Source organism: Trachemys scripta, chromosome 1 (genome assembly GCF_013100865.1).
Source record: "Trachemys scripta elegans isolate TJP31775 chromosome 1, CAS_Tse_1.0, whole genome shotgun sequence".
NCBI classification, from domain to species: Eukaryota; Metazoa; Chordata; order Testudines; family Emydidae; genus Trachemys; species Trachemys scripta.
Window position 1 is genome coordinate 84,616,852 of NC_048298.1, and position 24,765 is coordinate 84,641,616.

Here is a 24,765-nt window from a genome sequence, read left to right on the forward strand (position 1 = left end):
GAATAAGTGTCTCCTGCTCACATAAATTAGCCATCCTGCTACAGAAAATGGCAGGTTAGTGTAATATATATATATATATATATATATACATACATACAAGGACAGCATTTCAGTGACAAGGGCAGATGAAGGCGGGCTCATGTGTACATTGCCCAGCAATGTTCATCGGGGTTAATGCAGGGGAATTATTATTCTGTATCATGTTTAGTGCACACTTTACCAAACAAATGAAAAAGAAATGGGAGACCAGCAGTACTGGGAGAGCGTGGCATCCTACAACAAGGAGACAGCGTGTCGGCGGGCACCCAGTTGAACTTGAGCATCCAACCAGCACTGAGAGCAAGTTTTCAAAGAGCAAGCAACATTCCACTCTGAACATTACCCTTTTTGTCTGAATAGCCAGTATTGGGCTTCCAAATCCTCTGCTGCACACTGAAAGGAGTCCCCTGGTGAAAAGCCCCCTGACCTCCAGGTGAAAAGATACTTCGCACTTTGGCTCCAGGTATCTGCTCACCCTACTTTAGCTCTCGCTCCACCACTGATAGGTTCTCACAGTGAAATGGCAGCAGAGCAAGAAGTGACTTTGTTTTGCTGCCTTCCCAAACAAATGTCTGCTGTTTCCCTTTGCGTGTGAAGTGTTCAAATGTAGCCTCTGTCTTGCTGATTTTCACATCATCTCCTCCTGACTCAGTGGGCCAAAAGTTGGGCAGGAAGAGGTTCATGTCACTCTTGATGTCATTCAGATGTCTTATTTCATGGCATAGGCAGAGTTAAAGCTCAATAAATGACTTCAAATAATGTTTCAGGCCACAGGTTTAGTGCCTTAGGCTGTTTTAATAAATTATTTTGTCATAATATTTAAGGGAAAATATGTGACACTGCTTTTTTTTTTTTTTTTTTTTTTTTTGCATACAGTATTATGGAAAACATTTTTATTTGGTTTGATTAAATATGGCTTGATGAAAAAAGGATAAAGTCAAAGGAGATCCTAACCAGTTTGATCACGTATCAGATAAAAAGCACATAGTACTCAAAATAAGAGCAAAATACAATGAAATATAAACAGATGATATTTCATAATAATCAACTGCTCGCCTGAGAAACACATTCAAATCTGAGCTTATACCAGACTTTCTATACAGCAGGCACAGTACTGTGTGGCAATATGGTCAGTGGATAGAGTACAGGAGACTTAGTTTCTGTTCCCAGCCCTACCACTGATTCGTTACATGACTTTGGACAAGTCACTTAACTTCAGCATGCAGGGCCGGCTCCAGGCACCAGCCCAGCAAGCAGGTGCTTGGGGCGGCCAAGGGGAAGGGGCGACATGTCGGGCTCTTCGGCGGCAATTCGGCGGCGGGTCCTTCGGTCCCTCTCAGAGGGAAGGACCTGCCGCTGAAGAAGAAAGCGGCGCGGTGGAGCTGATCGCGATTGCGGCTTTTTTTTTTTTCCCCCGCCACTTGGGGCGGCAAAAACCCTGGAGCCGGCCCTGTCAGCATTCGTCAGGTCTCTCGCTAAAATGGGAATCCTGCTACTTACCCTCCTTGATCTCTGCGGGTCAGAAGTACCATTGAAGTTCTAATTGTTATGATTTATTACCTCGACACTGCTTTTAAACTGAAATGCAGTATTTCTTTTTTGGACACACTAGAAGCAGAACTACCCTCTTGCATCATCAGCTTCTCAAGCCTTTTCTGCTGTATATGTGTAGAATACATTGATGGCAAGTAGTAATGACAAAAGGCCAGGTTCAGCTGATGTAAATCAGCATAGCTTCACCAGAACTATGCTGACTTAGACCAGCTGAGGAGCTGGCCCGATTGCTCACCAGTTTTGTTTCAGCCTTCACGGGGCTATTTCAGTATTTTAGGTAAGTTCCAGTAAGTATTTTCCTTCAGTCTACTCCACAGACACGTTTGTAGGCTATACAGAGAGGACTTGCGGAAAACACTTATTTCCCAAAATTATTCTAGACACTGAAGAGTATTTTTAAAATTAATCTGTAATACAAATGTTGTATGTGTAAACAGCTGACTGGCTAAAAACACTAGGAGACAGATTCAGATCAATCATTTTACCCAGCAGTTCGGCAGCTTACAGCAATTATCAACTATCTTTGAAATCTCTTACTATATTATCCGGGGCGGGCAAACTTTTTGGCTTGAGGGACGGATCAGGTTTTGAAAATTAGGGGAGGGGGTAGTGGCCTGGACCCCACCCGCTATCCGTCCCCCCCGGGACCTCTGCCCCATCCACCCGCCCACACTCCCTGTCCCCTGACCGCCCCCGGAACCCACACCCCTGACTGCCCCCCACTGCCCCCATCCAATCCCTCCTCCTTCCTGACTGCCCCCCCAGGACCCCTGCCCCCATTCAACTCCCCTGTTCCCTGCCCTCTGACCACCCCGACCCCTATCCACACCCCCGCCCCCGACCACCACCCCGAACTCCCCTGCCCTCTATCCAACCCCTCCCCCCCCCCCGCTCCCTACCCCCTTACTGCGCTGCCTGGAGCACTAGTGGCCGGCAGCGCTACAGCTGCGCCGCCCGGCTGGAGCCAGCCATGCTGTCGCCACCGCACAGCACAGAGCACCAGGTCAGGCTGGGCTCTTCAGCTGTGCTGCCCCAGGAGCTCACAGCCCTGCCTCCCAGAGCATTGTGAGCTGAGGCTGCAGGAGGGGGAACAGCGGGAGAGGGACCGGGGGCTAGCCTCCCAGGCCAGGAGCTCAGGGGCTGGGCAGGAGGGTCCCATGGGCCGTAGTTTGCCCTCCTCTGATATAATCTAATCCCTTCTGAGGATAAAGGGGTAGAAAGTAGAGCTGGGCAAAGAACAGATGGGTGCTTTTTGTTGTTTATTGGAAATTCTGAAAAATTAGTTATGGGACAAATTACAAATGAAAATTTTGGCAAATCGAAAAGTCACAAAAATTTTGTTTCTAGTCAAACAAAAAATTTAGTTTCAACAAAATCTAAATGTTTCATTTTTGACCAGATTTTTCAATGCATTTAAAGGAAACGTTGAAGCGAAAAGTCATTGGAACTGAAAAATGGAAACACTTCATTTCAAAACGTTGAAACAAACCATGTTGGGTTTTTGGATTTTTTTTTCAACCAAAAGAATACGGCAAAAAATCAACATGAATTTGCAAAACACTCCCACGTCACCAAATTTATGTTTTTTCACCAGAAAAAGCGTTTTGGTCACAAAATATTGCCCAGCTCTAGTACAGAATTCGCTTGTTCCATTAACGCCAAGCCAAAAATGATTTTATCCACAAAACTTTCATTTTGGTTGCATTTCCATTGAAAATCGGTTTTAATGAAAAAATGTCACTTAGCTCAACCGATCCACCACGGCCCATTGTTCCTACCAGAAGAGGTTGAATGAGGAGAGTGGAGGCTGCAGTAGTGGCTTTACAGCCTGGTAGGGGGGACCTTCCTCCCAGCTCCCAAAGGAACTCAACTAGCACACAGCCTAGCTGGTCAGACTATGCACTGAGAAGGAAAGGGAGGGTAAGCATGTTACCAACCGATTCACTGTTGAATTCCTTGCTAAGAACGTATTCAGATACCACCATGAGGGATGACTTTATAAAAACGTACATAGAAGGAGCGCAGAGTCAGCACTTCTGCAGAAAAACATTATACTAGATAATCCCGCCTTCATTATAAAAACACAACCACCTTGTGACACCGCAAGAGTGTAAAATATTGACCTTGCCACAGAAACAGTATGGAATTGACCAGGGAAGAAAAATAGCCATGTCTGTGAAAACTAGATGCTCTTTTTAAAAATAAAATAAAATAAAATAAAGCTGAAAATTAACTGAGGTTGAACGTAAATATTTTTATAGAAGACCAAACCAATACTGAATGACAATTTCACATAGAAACGTTGGCTTTAGTCCTCCCTATAAAGGTCCCCTAGAAGAGCCAGAGGCCTGATTCTGTTTTCACTTTCATCAGTGTAAATTAGGAGCAGCTCTACAGCAGTCACTGGAATTATTCTGGGGAGAGAAGGATCCAGCCTGATATCTTAGAACTGAATGTGTCATTGAGTGGATTGAGAAAAGCAGTTGTTTACCAAGCCAGGGCTTGGCTAGACGACTATGCACATGATAAATAAATACCAAGCCAATACCGTTTGTTTCTTGCTGTGCTCAAAGGGTATTATCATTGGAGGTAACACAAAACATTCTCCACATTTGAGTATGCTTAAAGTTCGCTTGCTCTTAGTTCATGTTCACTTCTGTCACAGGCACAGATGCATGCCTTTTGGACGGTCTCCCAAAATAAGCAGAGTTGTATGTTATGAAGTACCCACTACCCGCCTTTTCTTCGGGCCAATATGCTCTGATTCCTTTCTTGGCATTAGTCTTAATCGCAAGGTCATTCCAATGTGGTGATGGCATGAAATTTAGTAGGGATTACTGCACATAACCCCAGGGAGGGTGGGTAACTAACTCTTCACAGGAATGCTGGCAATGTCTTTAACACAACATCTACACTGTCCCCTTAAGTCATACATGGGCACCATTGACTTTTTCTTTATTTTCTGTGACGTTCATTTCAATGTGGTTGAAAACAGGATTGTCGGTTCCTTCATCTGCCATGGTGAAAGGTTTCCAGTTCAAAACTTCCACTTTCTCATTCTGAAAAAAAGTTCACATTGTGAGGCATGGAATCACACACACACACACACACACGTGTGCGCTTAAGCCCATCCATATAGACATGGACTATTGCTATTGTCTATTCCTGGATCCGTCCTCTAAACTAACTCTCACTTCCCGATGTCCTGGCTGCACAGGTGACATATACACAGGACTCGTTACAGTGAGGCACCAAAACTTAGCTCACACAATGAACATTAAATATTTTCAAAGGAAGTGGGGAAGAGTGAGGCCCAGGGAAGGCACAAAGGGAGCAAGAAGGGGAATGGAAACATATCATATTTCTGACTTATTCCAAGGGAGAACAAGATTAAATAAATAGATTTGTTTTAATAGGTAGGGCTTAATTCCGAGTTGGTGAGGTTTTCAAACCTGTCCAGTTAGAAGCCTAAGTCCCATTGACTTTGAATGGGACTTAGGTGGGTTTGAAGATACTGCCCATTTATACTATGGCCCCTTTACATCATACTGACAGCATGGGGGGGGGGGGGGGGGGGGGGGGCGGCCGGCGGCGGGAAAAAAAAAAAAAAAAAAGGTGGGTGGAAAAAAAGCCAAGTTCTGGTGGAGCAAAATATCGGGAAAATTGCGTCCCGACCAGAGATTGGTCGGGATGTGGGATAAACACCTCAAAATCGGGATGGTCCTGATTTTACCAGGATGTCTGGTCACCCTACTTACAGCAGATGTAAATTTCTCATTTAAATGTACAGGAGATCAAGAGTCACTACATTTTTAAAAAAAACCTACAGTTTCAGCATTTTTAATTCATTTTAAAAAAAACCCAAACAAACTCTTAATTCGGAGCAAGAAGAGTTTCCTATCAAGTTTTTCAAATAAGAAGTAAAAGTTAAAAAGCAACTAGAGTCGCTATTCAAACACAGGGCCAGCACCATTTTTTTCAATATTGATTTAAAAGTTGTGGAGGGGTCAGTTAGACTTTAGCATGGAGAAAATACACTAACCAGCTACGCTTGCACAGAGCAATACTGGGATGGGTTTGTTTCTGGGTTGTGAGAGTGAAAAAGGAGAACCTGATTCTCCTCAGAGGACCCAATCCATCCGATGCTTACTGTAGTCGATGGGAGTCTTTCCGTTGACATTAGAGTGACCAGATGTCCCGATTTTATAGGGACAGTCCCGATTTTGGGGTCTTTTTCTTATATAGGCTCCTATTACCCCCCACCCCCGTCCCGATTTTTCACACTTGCTGTCTGGTCACCCTAGTTGACATTATGATGCTCTGGACTAGGCCTATAGTGAGCCAGGAGTAACACCACTGAAGTCAAGAGAGTTTTACTAGTGTGAATGGGGGGAAGACTCAAGCTTGTAGTTGGGGATTTTAACTAGTAGGACTGAGCAGGCTGATACACGTAGACGGAAGAGAAAGCATAAACTGATATACACTGCAACAGCTGGAATTTCTCTAGATATATGAGGAGGATGTGTGGGTTTAATCACGTACTTTGCTATAGTCATTCAAAATGTATCTAACACTTGTTCCTGGCCTCAGAAGAATAGCTCCTGTATTCTTGTGTACCAAAGTGTCATTCCCACCATGAGCTATTGTTCTCCTAATCCTGGTGCCTACCTGCATTTCATCAGTGAAAATCAGTGTTTACTGGCATCCCTGCTTCAGAGACTGCATCTTCCTTACATCTAACTACACCTAAACAGAAATCTCCATTTGCCTAAACTGGCTCAGCCAAAATGGAAGGTGCCCACATATTTTGCCTCAATAATTAGACATTCATTAATAGTAATCATTTCACCCACGCTCCACCCAGCTTTTGCGCTATGTAATAAGCCAGTTGTATCTGGATCCAAGTATTATGGCCATTTAATCTGTGAGCATCAGCGTTCACATGCACTTGCACATTTGGTTCATGGCATTATGTCCTCATCTGGTGTAAAACAGTGGAGCTCCATTGCAGTCAGGGGAGCAATTGTGATTTACACCAGCTGAGGGTCTGGTCCAGTTTCTACGTGGACAAATAACATGTAATGTATTAAAAAAAAACCTACCTCTACTGTATATCGTTAGTAACACAAGAGGTTTTCATAAGGGGAAGAGGCTGCAAATTGGATCATCTAAGAAAGATGCTCTCTACGTGGCACACTGAACTATCCAATGGCCATTCTTTCTAACTGAGTGCACTGAAAACACAGACCTTACAGGTGACCTGCAGTTAATTTTTTTTTAATCTAAATGCTAAAAGCCACATTGTGAGCCTGCTCCTCCCCCGGGTGAGCAGCTACTCTCAGTGAGACGCCTCATGGGAGTGAGTGAGCCCAGACTGGATAAAGGCTCCAGGCCAGAGCCTCAGCTTGTGGCAATTGTTGTAGTGCCACTCAAGTCAATGGAGTGATGACAATTTAACGCTGCTGAGGATCTGGCCCTCCATGTTTAAGGGATGTATTTTAGAATGCTGCTCCTTGGCTGCTGAAACTTTTCCTGGTTTATTTTAACACAAGACGATGGACCACTACAACATTGCCAAAGGCAACAGCCAAAAAGCAATATTTTTCCTTTAAATCGTGTTGGCTCTTTAATAATCTAGCTATATTTTGAGAGGCTACTCAATACCTTTTTCTTCCATTTCTTTTTCTTTTTCTTTTTTGAGTGGAGGTGTGTGTAATGTGGATCCACAGGCTGGGGAAATTTCCCCCCTCAAACTGTAGCTGGTCTAATGAGCAATCTCAGAAATAAGCTAGAGAACAGATTTACAAACCAAGAAAGCTTTGCTGGAATGCAAAGGCACCATTGGCCCTCATTTTACGAGGCTAGCTAGGGCGTGCTCTAGTATTCTCTCTAATCTGCTGACCTGAAGCCAAATACTACCTGCAGCTGTAGCCATAAATAGCTGCCTTGTCTATGCCAGCTGCCTAATCCTGATACACCATATGCACAGCTGCTGCCTTAAATGAAGTAGTCACATCAGAAAGCATCAGTGTCTCCTACAGGATCAGCCATTCATATGGGTTGGGGAGGGCATGGGGTGAGGGGGAGAGAAGAAAAAAAAATGTAGTCCCCTGGGGGAAGCTCTTGCTTCTGATTCCTACTCTGTCACGTTATTAGAGTGTGCATTGCCTCTTAAGATGTGCTTATTCTATTGTCTACCCTGGTGTGACACAGAGCCAGAAAGGATTACACAGCTAGCAGGCTAATTGACCCAGATTCAACCTTTAGAGGTAGATAGATAGATAGATAATGGTTGTGTTTTTTGTGTATTTACATATATATTGTTAACCTCTAACAATGTAACCAAACAGTTCCTGTCTATCTTGTATTCTGTTAATTCAGAGATCAAAGGAAGACGTTAACATTTAAATGAATTGTATATGTAGTAATATCGCTGTCTGACTTTCTCTTTGAAGTTTGCGATAAATCACAGGTAAATGGCTGGAGATAGGCAATTGCCTTATGTTAATCCATGTAGCTAACTACTGGTGATGTTTAGGAAATAGGAGGTTACTTCAAAGACACTATGGTTCACCCAAGGACTGACAAGAGGCTTCCCCGGGAACATTATAAAGGTCTCTTGGGACCTGATCCTTTCATCTCAAATCTGCTTATGCTTCATCAGAGGAAGCTTGAGCCACAAGACTGATATCTCCAGTTCCATTCTGGATGACCCTGATATTGAACATTGGACTGAACCTATGGACTAATTCTGAAAGAACTCTTTGCAGCTCTAAAGCTCCCTAGTTCTACTATGAAACTGACCTAAGTTCATGTCTGTATGTATAATGATCTTTTAACCAATACTCTTTTTTTTAAATAAATTTTACTGTAGTTAATAAGAATTGGCTGTAAGTGTGTATTTGGGTAAGATCTGAAATATTCATTAACCTGGTGGGTAATGTGTCTGATCCTTTGGGATTGGTAAAACTTTTTTATACGATGAACAAGATTTTCAGTAATCCTCATCATATTTGACTTGGCTGTCTGGGTGAAAGCCCAAGACTGGGTTGCTTTAAGGGAACTGTTGTTGGCTTCTGGGTAACCAGTAAGGTATTGTAGAAGCTGTTTTGTTGCTGGCTTCGTGAATCTAAGTATTAGAATAACCACCAGTCTTGGGGATTGTGTGCCCCATTCTTTGCAGTTCGCCCTAGCTGAGCAATGTCAGTGTGCCCCCCCCCACCTTGGACTCCAGTCACATCTTGTATGTTTGGAGTGACCAATACTGAATTGTACAGAGGAAGAAACTGAAAGGACAGGATCTGGATCAAAGAATGGATGAACACTGAAACCGTTTCTTTAGAAAATGTAACACCACCCCCCCCCCCACACCCTGGTGTATTTGTCTCTGTTACCCAGGAGGACAGATTGCTTGAAGGAGGCAAATTAGAATGATGCACATAGCTATACTTACTGTCTTGGGTTTAGAAAATGAGAAGTTGGACAGCAAGTCCTCTTTGGTCAGCAAGAATTTACGATCTATGTTCTGCTTTAGTCCTCCTGTAAAATACCCACAGTGTTAAATTCTTTATCAATTGTTTTTAACAAGCTAATCCTAGTCAACTGATAAGGGTACATCAGACTCCAGCTACCTGCTGTGTCCAGCCTTCCCATATACTTTGTCTTAAAGGACTATTGTCATGATGTGAACAGGTCTAGTCCTAGACCAAATGGCTCCCTAGGCGAGGAGCATCTTCGGCACCCTCTCCCCCTCTTTTGAATACCTTATTTTTTATTGAATATATAGCCCATTTCATGACTTTGATGCACAATTTGCATGCATGATTTATCCCTGTCTCAGAAGATGATAAATTTGCACTCTAGGATCTGTAAATCTGTATTTATTTATGCTATATATAAGCAAGTCTGGAAGGTTCCACAAGATTTTACAAAGGTCCAGAACATTCTAGAAGGATAGTGAAAAATGAATCCACGTACGGAACACCTGAAACATTTTACTTCAAACATTCTATTTTCCCTTTTGGTTACTAACAACACAAACAGCATCCTGAGCCCAGCGCCACCCAAGCCCAGTACTCCAAGAAGTCGCCTGAGTCACCTGCCCCTAAATCCAGCTCTGGGTGTGAAGCATTGTGGAGGAAGTGGGGGAAGGAAAATGAGAGAGCTCCTGGGCGCTCCAGAAAGAGTCTGAGGAATTCTAGAGTAAAGAAACCAATGACGATGTGCCTTACTCTCCTCTGCTTCTACGTGCAGTAAGTCTAATGGAAACCATCCTGGTCACTGTGTTCTAGTTATGTATGGCCTAAATGGTGAGCTGAGGATGCAGGGTTCAGGACTAGATTAGTTTTAGGTTAGGAGTTAGATTGAATCAGGTCTAGGATCCAACTGCTCTCGCTGGCATAAAATGGTGGAAATGTTGAGAGATCAGCTACACTTTTGTTTTGTTTTTTTCAGACGCATCCAAATTGGATAATAGCCTCATTTTGGATTTTGCCTGGAACCAAAACCAGAGGGTTGGGTCGGGATCTCGGGGTTCAGATCCCAACTGTCATGCCTACTCTTAGGGTCTTAGTAATTTGCAGCAATCTATTTCACTAGACTTTTCCTTGGGCAGTTGACATGGCTTTACACCATGAATCCTTCCTTGGGTGCATGGCTTGGCAAGCGTAGTGAAAATGGCCACTGGGCATGCTCAGTAAGCATATTTCAAATGCTTTGAACTCACTCAAAGCAAAACTACTATTAACCTCTGGGAGAAGGAAAGATGCTTCTCCTCAGACAGGGCTATCTCCATGCTGGATGGCAGCTCTTAAAACTCAGCCCCTTCTCAGGTTTAATGCACTGGGTAAATGGATTCTCCCCTCCACTCCACCCCCGTCTCCTCAGGTTCAAAAACTGCTGACTTTACTACCTCACAATTCAAAGAGAAAGCAATGCCCCCTTTGGACAGAGACCATGTCTGGAAAATTTCAGGCCAAAAGATAAAGGTTCTAGAAAGCTGTGAGTGAATGAAACCAGAGAGTGCAAGCTCAACCAGAGCGGTCACTGAAACTTCTCGTGATAGGGACGGTTCCATGTGTATGCATGTTAATGTGGAAAACAGCGTATACTTGTGTTAAACCAAAACTCTGGAAAAGGTACCTGTTAAGAGGCTGACAATCATTCCCAAAGCTATTGTGACCAGGGTCCCAAGAGTGCTGAAGTACAGATACGACAAGGAATACCAATAATCAGCCAGGACAGGTCTAGGAAAAGTGGGGGAAACATTTTCTTAGAGTCTTCTTCAAAATTCAGACAACCTGAAAATGCGTAAAACTAGGAACTAAGAGAGTGAATATAAGAAACGTTCTGTGCTAAAAAAATAATGAGTCACATGCTACTCTCCTGCAGAGAAACCCACCTGGCACTCAAACTCTGAGGTAAAACTGGCAGCATCAGGCCAGTATGGTGGGCAAATGGGCCATGGCCAGTAAAACCACATGAGCCCATGCCTCCACTAGGAATTCTGGCCAGAACTGAAGAGTTTAGCCATGAGTCTTTTCTTTGGAGAGGCTACGGAGCACTGGAAGCTCCCTAGAAGTGGGAGGGGGGCACTGGCACCCAGACCGTGGCCCCGTCCCCACTTAGCCTCTTCACCCCAGGCCCCGCCCTCACTCTCCTATGCTCTGCCGAGGGGCGCCTCACTGCCCTCCCCACTCCTCTTGCTCCTTACTGCCCCCAACCCCTCTTCACCTGGGCTCCTCACTGCCCCCTCCCCAAGGCTCAGTGTTGTTCCACCACGCCCCTCAGGGCTCAGTCCCATCCATTCCACCCACTCCGTGAGGCCCTGGGAGGAGAAGGGGAGAGGCCCATGCTGTAGCTGAGGGAGGCCGGGCGGCTCAGAGGTGTGGCTGCCCACGGTTAAGCCAAAACTGGCCCTCAGGAGGCAGGAGCTCCAGGGCTGCTGCTGCTTCCTCTTGCAGCATGGATGGTGGCATGGCTCATTCAGTTCCCACCGCCGAGGGGCACCGGGCTCCAACTGAGCCAAGGAAGCGCCGCCTAGTTTTCTCCATGCTACACCAATGGAGTGCCAGCTCTGTGGCTCTCTTGCAGGGGGGTGGGAGGAAGGGTGTCCATTGTGTCTTAGGCATGGACTGTGCCATCACTTCTGCAGAACTCTTATTAATGATGGTGCTGTGCACTAAATCTCAGTTAACCTGAGTCCAGTCAACTAGGTTTCAGCTCTCTCTGCTTTCGGGGCTTTGTGCTATAAAGCAGCAGCAACAAACCACTATTATGATCCCCTTTGCAACATGCCACAGAGAGAAGCACGTGGATCAACATCTTTGAGTATGTATGTACACCTCTACCGCGATATAACGTGACCTGATATAACATGAATTTGGATATAACCTGGTAAAGTAGTGCTCTGGGGGGGGGCGGGGCTGCGCGCTCCGGTGAATCAAAGCAAGTTCAATATAACGTGGTTTCACCTATAACGTGGTAAGATTTTTTTGGCTCCCGAAGACAGCGTTATATTGGGGTAGAGGTGTATTTGTTCTGATGGCCATAGAAACATGCTGCCTAGCGCCTACTTGGCATTTAAATTTACACTGATGACAATTTAAAGTTGCTGAAACTGAAACTTTGTTTTTCATTTTAGAAATGGTAACAAATTATCCACTGTTAACTCTAAGCAGTTGCTTGAAGCAGAACAGATATACTGCAGAACCTACTAAACGCAAGTGCTTTGGGGTCTAAGATTTGTTTGATCTTATATGTAACATCCCACTTGCCATGCTGGTGAATCAGTACATAGACACAGGCACACGGGAGCAGTGATCCATCTAATCAGGTATCCAGCTGCTTCAGGGGAAGGCCTAGGAATGTCATAATTCACCTAAACATGCAATACTACACCAGCTAAGGGGAACCTTTTCCTAAGGATACCCAGCTGCTGACCCAGTTATATCCGGAGACATAAGAATGGACTGCCCTTAGAATTTTTAATCTAGCCATTGTCTTTTAATCTAATTTAATCGAGCTGCTACTCCTTGTTCTGATATTTATATCATTGTTTTGTTCTTTGGGGGAGGAGGGTTGTTTTGTTTTGACTGTATGACACAATACAATGTAAGACAATATGACAATCGCAGAGGAAAAAGACCCCAGGATTTCACCCAGTTGCACTTGACTCTTATGGTTTTGCAGAATGGGGCTAGTTACTTCCACATAGATATGATGCTGTTGGATAAACTTTTGGTGGAAGATTCACTGAAAACTCTTAATCACCCTCAAGGTTTAACCTGCTTAGATAGCAAAACTGTATGAAATAAACACAAGTCCCCTTTGCCTATTTACACTGCAGAAACAAAACTACTTCCCAATAAGGCACATGGGACTGTAGAACTCTATAGTACTGATCCAACACCCACTGGCTTCCAGGGGTTTTGATAAGCACCCCCAGTAGGAGAAAACACAAAATGCTGCTCCCTTTTAATTAATCAGGTAACCAAAAGAGTGAAGATTTTTATAACAATCCAACTATTACACAGATGGTCACATCACTCTCAGTCAAGCGCCGGTGTAACATGTGGCCGATTTGTTATATACCTTTCAGTGCCTTGCAGGTGTACAAGGGTTGTTAAAGTTGGCATTTCGGTTGTTGCAGTCCAGTTGTCTCCTGGGCTGCCTATGTCACAGCCGATAGTTGTGAGATTTAATGACATAGTTCTCTCAGGGAGCGGAGGGTAAATCTGAGCCCCAATGCCAACCCAGAGTGAAACTGTAAAGCCCCCAATAAGCCCTACAAATGCACCCTGTAAAACAAAGTAAAATCGGATTGAAATGTAAAGCAAAAAAACCAAGAGGGTTGACAAAGAAAAACACTGTCAAGATTTTTCAGAACTGGGTGGCCTACTTTTCGAACATGACTTAAATGGGAGCTGTTGGAGGGTGCTCAACACTTGAAAACCAGGCCACTTAATTAGATGGCTAAGTATGGGCTTGAGTCTAACTTTAGGCACTAAGGTCTGAAATTCTTGGCACGTAATTTTTTTAAACAACTTATATCAGGTAGAAACTATGAAGGCAGAAGCTTTTTTTTTTTTTATTTTTTTTTTTGATTTTTTTTTAATAAGCTATCCTAAAACCTTGGAGCAGGTACAAAAAATTCACAAAATGTGTTTACTCTCCCCCCCCCCCCCCCAGTATTCTGTCTGCAATGGGAGGAATATCTTTAGCGCAAACACTTTGACCTTTTCTAAAGATAGGAACTCTCTTCAAGATCTGAACAATGAATTAAACTCTGCTTTAGCTGCAGCCAGTTATAATAGAAATCCTGGCTGCTAGAGCCTATACACTACCATTCCTACCTCTTTTAAAACCAGTCTCAATTTGTTTTTAAATGTCCCCAGCATAGACAAGGACTAACTGAGAATTTAATTGGGAATTAAGTACTGTGTAGACCTTGCCCTGGTTCTCTGAACAAGGATGAATCTCACTCATCATTCATTGCAGTCCACAGAGATACTCCAAATACAAAAGTTAACAATGTTTGATTTAGATTCTTATCAACTATGATGCTGTGCAGTATCTTCAGCTCACAAGTGTCCAGAGGACTAAGTTTCACTTCCCTCCTGCTCTCAAAGCTTCTTGCTATAGACACCAAAATGTTAGACTTTATGAACTCTGGAGAACACCTCCGTTGTTAGGGTGTCATAATTTAGGAATGCCTTGTGCAATTCAGTTCGATTCACAGATAATATTTACTTTGGCCTCAGATCTAAGGGGTGTGTGTGTGTGTGTTTTAGATGAGGGTGGCCAAAATCAGGCTTATAATGGAAATTCAATTTGCGACCATATTTATGGAGTGAATGTTGTCACACCACAAAGTAACAACATACTGCCCTATTTAGGCTGTTTACAGCACAGCAGTACTGATTCTGCAGCATTGTACAAAGACAAATCACTGCTTTAGCCATAGGGAACAAGGAGAAAATAAGTGATTGCTGAATCTTGCCATTTTTAACAATATTTTTTCAGACTAAACTACTGGCCTTATTGCCTAACTATTGGGGTATGGAGATGTGGGGGGTGAGGGGGTATGTATGAAAAATGCCAATCTAAAACATCTCCCATGATGCCTAAAACAAATTATTGGGGGAGGAGGGAAATGTTCCCCCAAATGACTATTGTATTTTGCAACAGCAAGACACACAACTTATACTTACGATGGGGTTTGCGAAGGAGGAGAGGATTCCCAAAGAAAACAGTCCTAGAAGAGGACCACCAACCATGCCAAAAATACTGAGAGCTGCCTGAGAAAGAAAACAAAGTCTTATATCAAGTATCACACAGCAAAGCCAAAACCTGCAACACGATGCCATGGGGGTGGGGAAGGAAATGAAATATCTGCAATCAGGATTTCCAGTTGGCTCTGGGCCAGATCCTCAGCTGGTGTAAACAGGTGTCGCTCCCTTGTTGAATTATCTCAAATTACACCAGTTGAGGATTTAGTCCTAGAATTTCCAAGGTAAATACTCATTAAAGTATGCAAATTAATCACTTTATAATAGCCAGTGATTGTTCTTTTCCATAGTTCCTTCTAGTTAATGAAACAGAGGTGAAAAGCAGTTAAATATGCACCTGTAACAAACTGCCCAGAAGGGACGCCACACCAGCCATGGCAATACACACTCCTCCATAAAAAAGACCTGAATGGGTGAGAAAGACAAATGTATCAATTTAAATCTCCACAGTGAAGTTTCCTTCTAGTCTAATACTACTACTAATAAAGCCAAAAATACATGGCAGCTAGGATCGTCTTTGAGAATGGCCAAACCAACAAAAGGTCACGTGCTCTGTTACCTCAGGAGGGGACCCTGCAAACATGACAAATCCTTTTACAACGTGTGGTCACTGAAGTTTAGTTGGAAGATTAAATCTTAAAAAGAAGTTGGGATGAGTAGTGGGGATAATAAGCACAGCAAGAATCACTTACATTCCTCCTCTAACCCTCTGTGCCAACACTTTGTACTTGAAGAATGGATCTTCCTTCCCACTTGAGTTTTGTTCCAGTGAAAACACTTTTAGATATTGGAGTTCCATGGCTAGGAATTTCCCATACAGCCAGGATATAGACAGCCTAAGCAAATGAAGTCTCTTCCTCCCAGGGTCCCTAATGCTGGATGAGCACTTTAATTACATCCACCACTCACAAAGCTCTAATTTACAGCTACATGGGGACACATTAATCCCAGTGCTTAATATGAGAGGTCAGACAATTATCAGAGTTCAGACCTGTGCGCCTCCATTCCTATAGCAAACAAAAGCTGGCATCAAAAGTAGTTAATAATGCTTAAGAAACCACATTCTCGGGTGACAATGCTGTTGTAACACTCCTCATGGCTCTGGTATGCTCACTGGCAGGGCGTGTTCTCTTGCTCGGAAATACAGTGAAGTACTTGGCTGTACTCTTCTATCCCTTACTAAGCTTATTACAGTAAAAGAGACATGTTAATTTTTCCCAGCAAACTACCTGGGGCACTGTGGGCCATATCTTCCGCTGATGCCAACTGATGTAGCTAGCAAAGAAATCAATGGAGTGTCACAGATTTAAACCAGCTGAGGATCTGGACCTGTATGTTCAACTCAAAATTCTGAAACTGGCTGCTTGAGGGCATTAAACAGATTGAGGGCTTTAGGGTGTATCGTAGTGGTTGCGAAGCCTCACATTTTCTAGAAGGAGAGTGTGATGCAGTACATTTCTCCACCCATGTACCCTGCCAAATAATTACATGTTCAAGTGACTTGTTACAAAATTCCATCCCATGCACCTGCCTTCTGACTGATGGAATGAAAAATAACACCTATTTCAACCCAAGCCCTTTGGGTCTTTTGTATTAGGAATCTAGATTGAACAAGGCTACAATATAACTTTACTGCTTAAAGATAGAACAAGATGCCCTTTTCCATGTTCACTTTAAATAGCTGCTCCCCTTCTCCCTCATAACTGAAAACTCTTGGCCTGATTCTGATCTCACACAGGTTTCATACTGGTGTAATTCCATTGACTTTAATGAAGTTACTCCTGATTTACACCTTTATAAGTGAGATCTGAACCAAGCCCTCTTTCTTTACGGTAAAAGTGGAAAATATCCCTCACAAACTCACTCATTCCCTTGGAAATCCAAGATAGTTTCTTTTCAGAGAGGGAGCTGAAGTAAGGTTTAATGAGATCCTCAACAGTTACAGCCGCTAAAGCATTGATGCTGGAGGACACTGTGCTGCAGATGACAAAATTTGAAACATTTTTGTATGTTAGGAACTGAGATTACAAACACTTAATAATCGAGATAACGGCAGAGAGATACTGTCTGCAACAATATCAGAGACCTTATGTAGCTGTAACTACTATACATGTTGAAATTATTATTACTAACGGAAATAAACTTGACAGCACTATCTGTTACATTTTGCAATTGCTTAAAATATTGGTTCTCAGAGAGGATAATGCATGTTTTAAGAAAAAGAAACAATCAGATAAATCAGTGGAAGGAAAGTTAACATATATTGCTATAGATCAAAGGATGACTGGTATTTTAAAACCATTTTTGAATTCATTAATATGTATCGCGTCCTTTGGGCTAGGTACATGTACATCACATGGCGTTTCATTGACTATTTTGGATGCACTCTACAGATTCAGGCCAAAAAAAAGGAGCCTAAAGCTAGGATCCTAAATCCATATTTAAGTAAGTGGGCTGGTTTTCAAAAGTCAGTAGGAACTGCCGGGTACCTGACACTTTTGAAAATCAGCTACTTTTTCAAGTGCCTTGATGTGGATTTGGGAGCCCAATTTTCAGTGCCTATTTCTGAAAAATCTTGGCCTATATCTTAAAAATGGCATACCTGTATTGTGGCTGGAAAGTGAGTATGCCCTGGCGCAGACCACAGCACGCAAAATACGCCTCTCTGCACATTCAATGGTTAATTATGAGCTCCAGTGAGCATTCGATAGGCTCCGAGGGAACCACTTGTCCCAATCACTTGAAACATCAGCCCCTCTCTCCTGAGAGCAGATCTAGCTACTACGGAATAACTCTGAACCTCCCGGATCATATAGAATAGTATCAGACAAATTTTCCTTACAGAGAAACATGCCACAATGCCTACTATTTCCCTTCTCTTTAATATTCCTGTGTTGCCACCAGTGGCCAACATCAGACAAGATTAACTAATTAACAGAATTCAAGTAGAACACTGGAGTTACAATAATAATTTGCACTTCTGCAACCTCTTCCATTTAAGGATTTTAAAGCACTTTACAAATATGAATTTATTAAGGTGAGAAAGTATTATTTTATTTTTCCCCTCTGGCTTCTTGTAGTGGCCCAGTCACTGTGCTTCTCAAGAAAGGCAAAATGCCAATCACCTACAATCCACAGATTGTGCAGTATCGGCCATTTTTATACATTACTCTTGCAAGCAATCAGCTTGCACCTCAAAGTGTGAAAATGTATTGCCCTGATCATCATATTTACTTACATATCTACAAATATTAAGAGTCAAAAAATTATTCAACCACAGCATTATACCAGTTGCTCTGGGTGTGATTGCTATAGATAAGGTTGTTAACAGTTTCCATTCTAACCCCTGATTTTTGAACACTCAAGATTATCCAAAACATTCACATTAAGGGCTGAAATTTTCTGTAATTGGTCGCTGCCAGAAAGTATACAACTTTGGAAAGCTGAAGCAAAAATCTTTTCAGTTGTTTTTCAATTATCAGAAGGCAGTAAATGCATTTTTTTACCACCACCATTTGAAACAAAACATTCTGACCATTTTCACAGGATTGACTTAAAACAGCTGTATTTCTTAATTCCAAACACTAGTTTGAAAATAGCCCTTAATGAGCAGAATGTGCTTCTTAAGTCATAGGAAGAAGGGAGATGGCTTTAAAATACAGCTCTGAAGGTTTGAAAAAGGAAGGCTGAGCAGCAGAAAATTCCCATAAACTGCATCTGCCGTTTCCCTATAGGATTTCAGGAATTTACAAGTGCAGCTAGTGAAGTAATAGCTTCGGGTACGTCTATACTTACCTCCAGGTCCGGCGGTAAGCAATCGATCTTCTGGGATCGATTTATCGCGTCTTGTCTAGACGCGATAAATCGATCCCAGAAGTGCTCGCCGTCGACGCCGGTATCCTGCTCGGCGAGAGGAGTATGCAGAGTCGACGGGGGAGCCTGCCTGCCGCGTGTGGACCCGCAGTAAGTTCGAACTAAGATAGTTCGACTTCAGCTATGTGAATAACGTGAATAACGTAGCTGAAGTTGCGTATCTTAGTTCAAAGTGGGGGGCTAATGTGGACCAGCCCTTTGAAGCAAGGTGAGGCAGAGCTTGTAAGTGCCATACTTTGCTCATGACAATGGAGTTTATAGCGCCAAGGCTCAGACTAGCCCTGTTGGTGGAGTTTGTTAACAGTGCAGACCAAATTGCTTCAATGCAAGGAAATTTGAAGCTCCACTGGTGAAGCCTGAAAAGCTTTTAAGTTGCACCCATTAAACAGCTTCTAATTTTTCCCTGTTTAAAGAACAACAACATATGCATGCAGGGAAATTAAATGCAAAGGATCTTGTGTAAATACAATTTATGCTCCAATGAGCATGCATAAAAACGGCCAACGTATGTCATTGAGTTCAGAATGATTATATTACCTTAATGTCCCACTGTAGGCGCTAGCCACGAAAAGTCCTGGTACCCCTGGAAAATCTCGTAGAATATCCAATACCAGATATGGCATAAGCTGAAAAAAATCATAGTGTGATGTTGCACTCTATATGATTTTATGAAAATATGCTAATGAGTTTGAATATAGTGTAACTGAAATATGCTTCATGCAAAAGGCTCTTGTAAAGTATCATTACAAAGTTTATAATCTACTGAGTGTGATCGTATAAATGTACCACTCTTGTATCTGAAACTAGAAATATAAAATGTAACTCTGAGGGCCTATTGTAATTATGCAAAGTGTGGGCATTAATGGTGTTTGGAATCTTGATGGCTCCCATTAACCAGGACAAATGTCTGTAGATGGCTCTCTTTTACTTGTGAGACTTCTTGTAGAAGTGTGTGCTGGCAAGTGGGTAATGAAGTCTTACAGTGACATGTGATCATGTCACCTGAACTGGAATCCATCTTTAACCTGGTGCTTTTCCAGTGAGGGGGGGTGGAAACCCAGAGGGACAAAGGATTCCCGCCTTATGCAAAAGATATATAAGTGGGTGGAACAGAGAAAAGAGGGGCAGCCATGATGAGAAATCCCCTAGCTACCACCTGAGCTGGAACAAAGGCTGTACCAGGGGAAAGGATTGTGCCCAGACTAGGAAGGTGTCCAGTCTGTGAAAGAAACTTATTATTATTTCAGAGGACTGATGGGGGTAGGCTCAGTGATTCATGGGCGCAGAGAAGTCAGAGGCATGGAGCCTCCATGCAGACCATCCTTGTCTCTCTGCATCTCCCTTGAGCCATGTGGATCTCAGGGAGAAGAGAGAGACATAGGTTGTAGCACAGGAGAGCAACCTCCACCCTCCCCCAAAAAGGAAAATGATCTAGTTTCCTATATAGGGTTGTCATATTTGGTCTTCCTTGTCCTATGTATCACTAGGGAATAAGAGGATTTCTGGTTTCTTATTTTATTAACCCTGTCCTCCCTTACTGCAAATAAAATACACTCCTGGGTTTCAAGTGTCCCAAAATGTTCCTTAATGTATCTTTCCAAAGGGACAGATCCTGAGAGCACCCATGATACTGGAGATGTGTGTGCTCAGCCTCAGACCTTGGGAACAGCCCCTCAAGGCAGCAATCTTAATTCATCCCCAACTATTAAACCATTGAGATGTTTAGTGTTAAACCTGGTCTGGTGCTGACACCCGCTTTGCTGTCCATGGGTCGCAATCGTGGTATATGGAGTACATTGCTAGTCCACAAAACATTGCACAGACAAGAATCGCCCAGAGTCCCAAGAGGTTGATATAGAGAGATCTGCACAAACATGAAAGGAAACAACAATGTTAAAGAGTTAGCCATAGAACTGTATTGTAATGTTGCTAAAGATGAACATGTCCTACTGTACCTGTATTCACTTCCTCATTGGCAGCCAAAAACAAAAAAGAGAAACCTTGTTAACTGAACACTTCTTAGTCTAGTTCCAGATGGTTGTCTGTCTGGCTACCCTTTAAAGCAGTGCAAAGCCACTAACTCCCAGCAACACACAGAACTGTTGTAAAACATGACAAGCCACAGAGTAATTCATAGACTAGGAGCCACACTGTGAGCCCCTTCCTGACCTAAGAAAGCCAGCACACCTTGGAAGGCTGCCATAGCGCATGCACTTCTCCTGCTGACTTGGCATGGAGTCCCTCAGAGCTGTTGCTTCTAGGAGGAAGTGGACTGAACACAGACTGTGAGCTTCCTGTCTTAGTGCTTAGGTAATCTTGGAGACTGATGTAGTAAACTGACTCCATCTCCTGACAGCACTAGCCCAAAAAGGCTCCAGCTTCAAGCATGAATGCAACCTCTGCTACCCTAGGTCTTCGTTCACTGTTGGCTATTCAAAATGCTCCAGTCTTCTTGTCCACTTTGGCTTCTCTACAGAGGTGGAGCTCCTGCAGATTATTGGAGGTGTCTAGGTACTTCTAGCTCTAGACTGGTCCTAGTTTCATGAAGTTAATTACCCTCTGGCTTGTCTTTGGTGCCCTACTGCAACCCACAAGCAGTATGTTCTTCAACAACATGGTTCTTTCCCTTTATTTCCATAAGATTCATTGTATTCCAACCAGCAGCCATTTTGTTGCCTGATGCCCATTAATGGCCAAGCAATCAGAACTGCATTGGTACCTCCAGTACCTAAGCATTTAGGGTGCTTAGGAGGCCATTCAGTACTTCCAGTGCCTGCGAAAGTGCACCAACCCCTGGGTTACTTTAGAAGGTTAATCGGGATATGTGCAGGAGAGTAGCTCTGCTCTTGAAGATCTTAATGGGGATGGAAATTAATGTTTTTGGGTGCACTGATGTAATGTAACTGAGCCTGCAGCCTGGTGTACTTCGTAAAGCTCATCAGCACAAGAGACAACCTGACTTAAATCAAGTGTCTGATAACAAAACCCGGGCATGTTACAGCTGATTGGGTGCCCCACTGCCAGTGGTCAGACTTGGGCCTTGTCTAAACATATAAATTGCAAAGCTTTAGCTAAATCTGTTTCTAGACTAATTTAGTTAAAATAATCCAACCCTGTGTTATGGACCCTCTCATATAGGGTTGAGTGTGTTTTATATCGGTTTACCATAACCTGATTCCTTATCAATATAAGCTAAACTGAGATAAGGCACTCTTAGACTGATTGAAGTTGGACATGCAGAAGAATTTTGTTAAATTAGTACAGGGATCAGCAACCTTTGGCACGTGGCCCGCCAGAGTAAGCACCCTGGTAGGCCAGGCCGGTTTGTTTACCTGCCGCATCTGCAGGTTTGGCCAATCGTGGCTCCCATTGGCCACGGTTCACCACTCCAGGCCAATGGGGGCTGCGGGAAGCGGCGCAGGCCGAAGGATGTGCTGGCCGCCACTTCCCGCAGCCCACGTTGCCGATCCCTGAATTACTGCAACTCTCATGGGTAGACAAGGCTTTAAGTAGCATGTTTTAGCCTAGGTCACTATAGTTAAAAATTAAACAAAATTGCTATCAATTGAGTGATTAAAGGCAGAAATCAGAGGGGTAGCCATGTTAGTCTGAATCTGTAAAAAGCAACAGAGGGTCCTGTGGCACCTTTGAGACTAACAGAAGTACTGGGAGCATAAGCTTTCGTGGGTAAGAACCTCACTTCTTCAGATGCAAGTAATGGAAATCTCCAGAGGCAGGTATATATCAGTGTGGAGTGTGCCCACATATCTACACCAGCAACACCATCATTGGACCTAACCAGATCAGCTATAACATCACCGGCTCATTCACCTGCACGTCCACCAATGTTATATATGCCATCATATGCCAGCAATGCCCCTCTGCTATGTACATTGGCCAAACTGGACAGTCACTACGCAAGAGGATAAATGGACACAAGTCAGATATCAGGAACGGCAATATACAAAAACCTGTAGGAGAACACTTCAACCTCCCTGGCCACACAATAGCAGATGTAAAGGTAGCCATCTTACAGCAAAAAAACTTCAGGACCAGACTCCAAAGAGAAACTGCTGAGCTCCAGTTCATTTGCAAATTTGATACCATCAGATCAGGATTAAACAAAGACTGTGAATGGCTATCCAACTACAGAAACAGTTTCTCCTCCCTTGGTGTTCACACCTCAACTGCTAGCAGAGCACCTCACCCTCCCTGATTGAACTAACCTCGTTAACCTCTGATATATACCTGCCTCTGGAGATTTCCATTACTTGCATCTGAAGAAGTGAGGTTCTTACCCACGAAAGCTTATGCTCCCAGTACTTCTGTTAGTCTCAAAGGTGCCACAGGACCTTCTGTTGCTTTTTAAAGGCAGAAAAGTATGATCATGCCCCGATTACCCACAGTATTTTCAAATCTTGTTTTCAAACCATGTTGGTGGCTGGGTGTCAAATGACAATCAGTGTTTGTCCTGACTTAAATCCTAGTTCAGAGTGGCGCTCTATGACTTAAGAAATGAGTTGTTCCCACTAATTCTGAATGAGTAATGCTGGGTGGAATACTCTTCTGCAAAGCTGGCATTGTGTCTGGGCAGACTATGCAAGTCTTTCTTTTTAATAAGAATTTAAGATTTCAACATTCAAACCATTGTGTGGTGCCTTTGAAGAGTTCTTTGAAGCCAGGAATTGGTAAGGGGAAAATAAGAGGTAATAAACTAGTAGGCTGATGAGTCAATATCACACCTGCATTTATCTGAAATGTGTGATTCTTCCACTTTAAACACCTGTACTTTTTTTAAGTGAATATGTCATTGTTCAAATAGAAGAATCTAAGTTGCTTGGTTGTGCTTTCTAGTCACAAAACTACAGGTGACATATCTTGGGTGGGGTGAGATCCTTTCTGAGACAGTCAAGAATCCTGAGATACTTTTCTCAACCATAGTTTCATGCATTACCAGAAGGCATGGGTTAGGACCTGTGAAATCATTCACTCTGTGAGCCCAGTTCATCATTGTACTGTACCTTGTAAATCCTTCACATCAGTGTAACGTGAGTGTAAATTGCTACCATTCTGATGTGGTAGCATTTTACATCTACTGTGCACTGGTGTAAATGACTACACAGGGCGTTAGTGACTCTTGTTGTGGGTGTTTTAAGGTTCTTGCAAAAGAAACTAGGCAGCTGTTGTATTGCCAGTGTTTACACCTGTGTGGACATGCAGTGTTTATGCTGAAAATTATCCGTGCCTCAGGAAATGATCATATTCTCAGGCACAGATAGGGTGGCTAGCAGCGTATGTGCCTGGAAACTCAATTGCCCTCATCTGGAGGAAAGCTGGCAGAAGGGGGCTAAATAAAGAGATCTCCATGAGGTTTTCCTTGCAGAGATTTCCAGAAGAGCTCCCCAATAAGGGCAGGGTTCTCCCATTAACATGGAAAGGCTTCAGGGCTCACGCAGAGATTCCTGGGAGGCTAGGGCCTTCCACGTGGAACCGCTGTATCTTCACAGCAGCTCTGACCAAGTGACTCCAACAGTGCCACACTCCCAGACTCCACTGGTCACAACTGAACTGCTTCCAGGATGCCTTTAAAGGATCCCATTGCACCCCCATTGGGGGGGTGCAAACGAATAATATAGCTTCAGATAGGGATGCCTGGAAGAGTCAATATCAATGACATGCAATGACATTCCAATACGTGAGCAATCCATTATAGAAGTGAGATGCGCCTTCTGTCTGTGTAAAGGCTGACCTTCTGAACAAAGCAGCATGACCAAGGAAGAGGCTTTGGAGATACAATGATGATGCATATCAACTCATTCCTGTCATAAATACGATTGTCTACAAAACTAGCTTTTCTCACTGCGTTAGCCTTAAACATTTTAATTCTAAAAATGTAGCTTTCACCGGGAGGGGAAAGAAAATTGTTTCAATTATTTTGCCCACATTTTTAAAATATTAAACCTCCAAAATACTGTCCCTTCCTATACCTTATGGCATTGTATTATGGGGA

At 43.2% G+C, this 24,765-nt stretch overlaps 1 protein-coding gene across 1 annotated transcript in view; it reads right to left on the reverse strand.

The window, feature by feature from the left end:
* Positions 1–2,683: 2,683 nt before the first annotated feature.
* The window catches only part of SLC5A8 (solute carrier family 5 member 8), a 32,827-nt gene continuing 10,745 nt past the window's right edge, over positions 2,684–24,765 (reverse strand). Inside the window, exons 7-15 of the mRNA XM_034773771.1 lie at positions 20,490–20,619; positions 19,293–19,381; positions 16,747–16,859; positions 15,220–15,287; positions 14,805–14,891; positions 13,186–13,391; positions 10,735–10,838; positions 9,047–9,132; positions 2,684–4,652 (exon numbers count right to left, since the gene is read on the reverse strand). Coding sequence (XP_034629662.1) covers positions 4,521–4,652; positions 9,047–9,132; positions 10,735–10,838; positions 13,186–13,391; positions 14,805–14,891; positions 15,220–15,287; positions 16,747–16,859; positions 19,293–19,381; positions 20,490–20,619 — 1,015 coding nt within the window. The 3' untranslated portion in view covers positions 2,684–4,520. The remainder of the gene's footprint in view (positions 4,653–9,046; positions 9,133–10,734; positions 10,839–13,185; positions 13,392–14,804; positions 14,892–15,219; positions 15,288–16,746; positions 16,860–19,292; positions 19,382–20,489; positions 20,620–24,765) is intronic.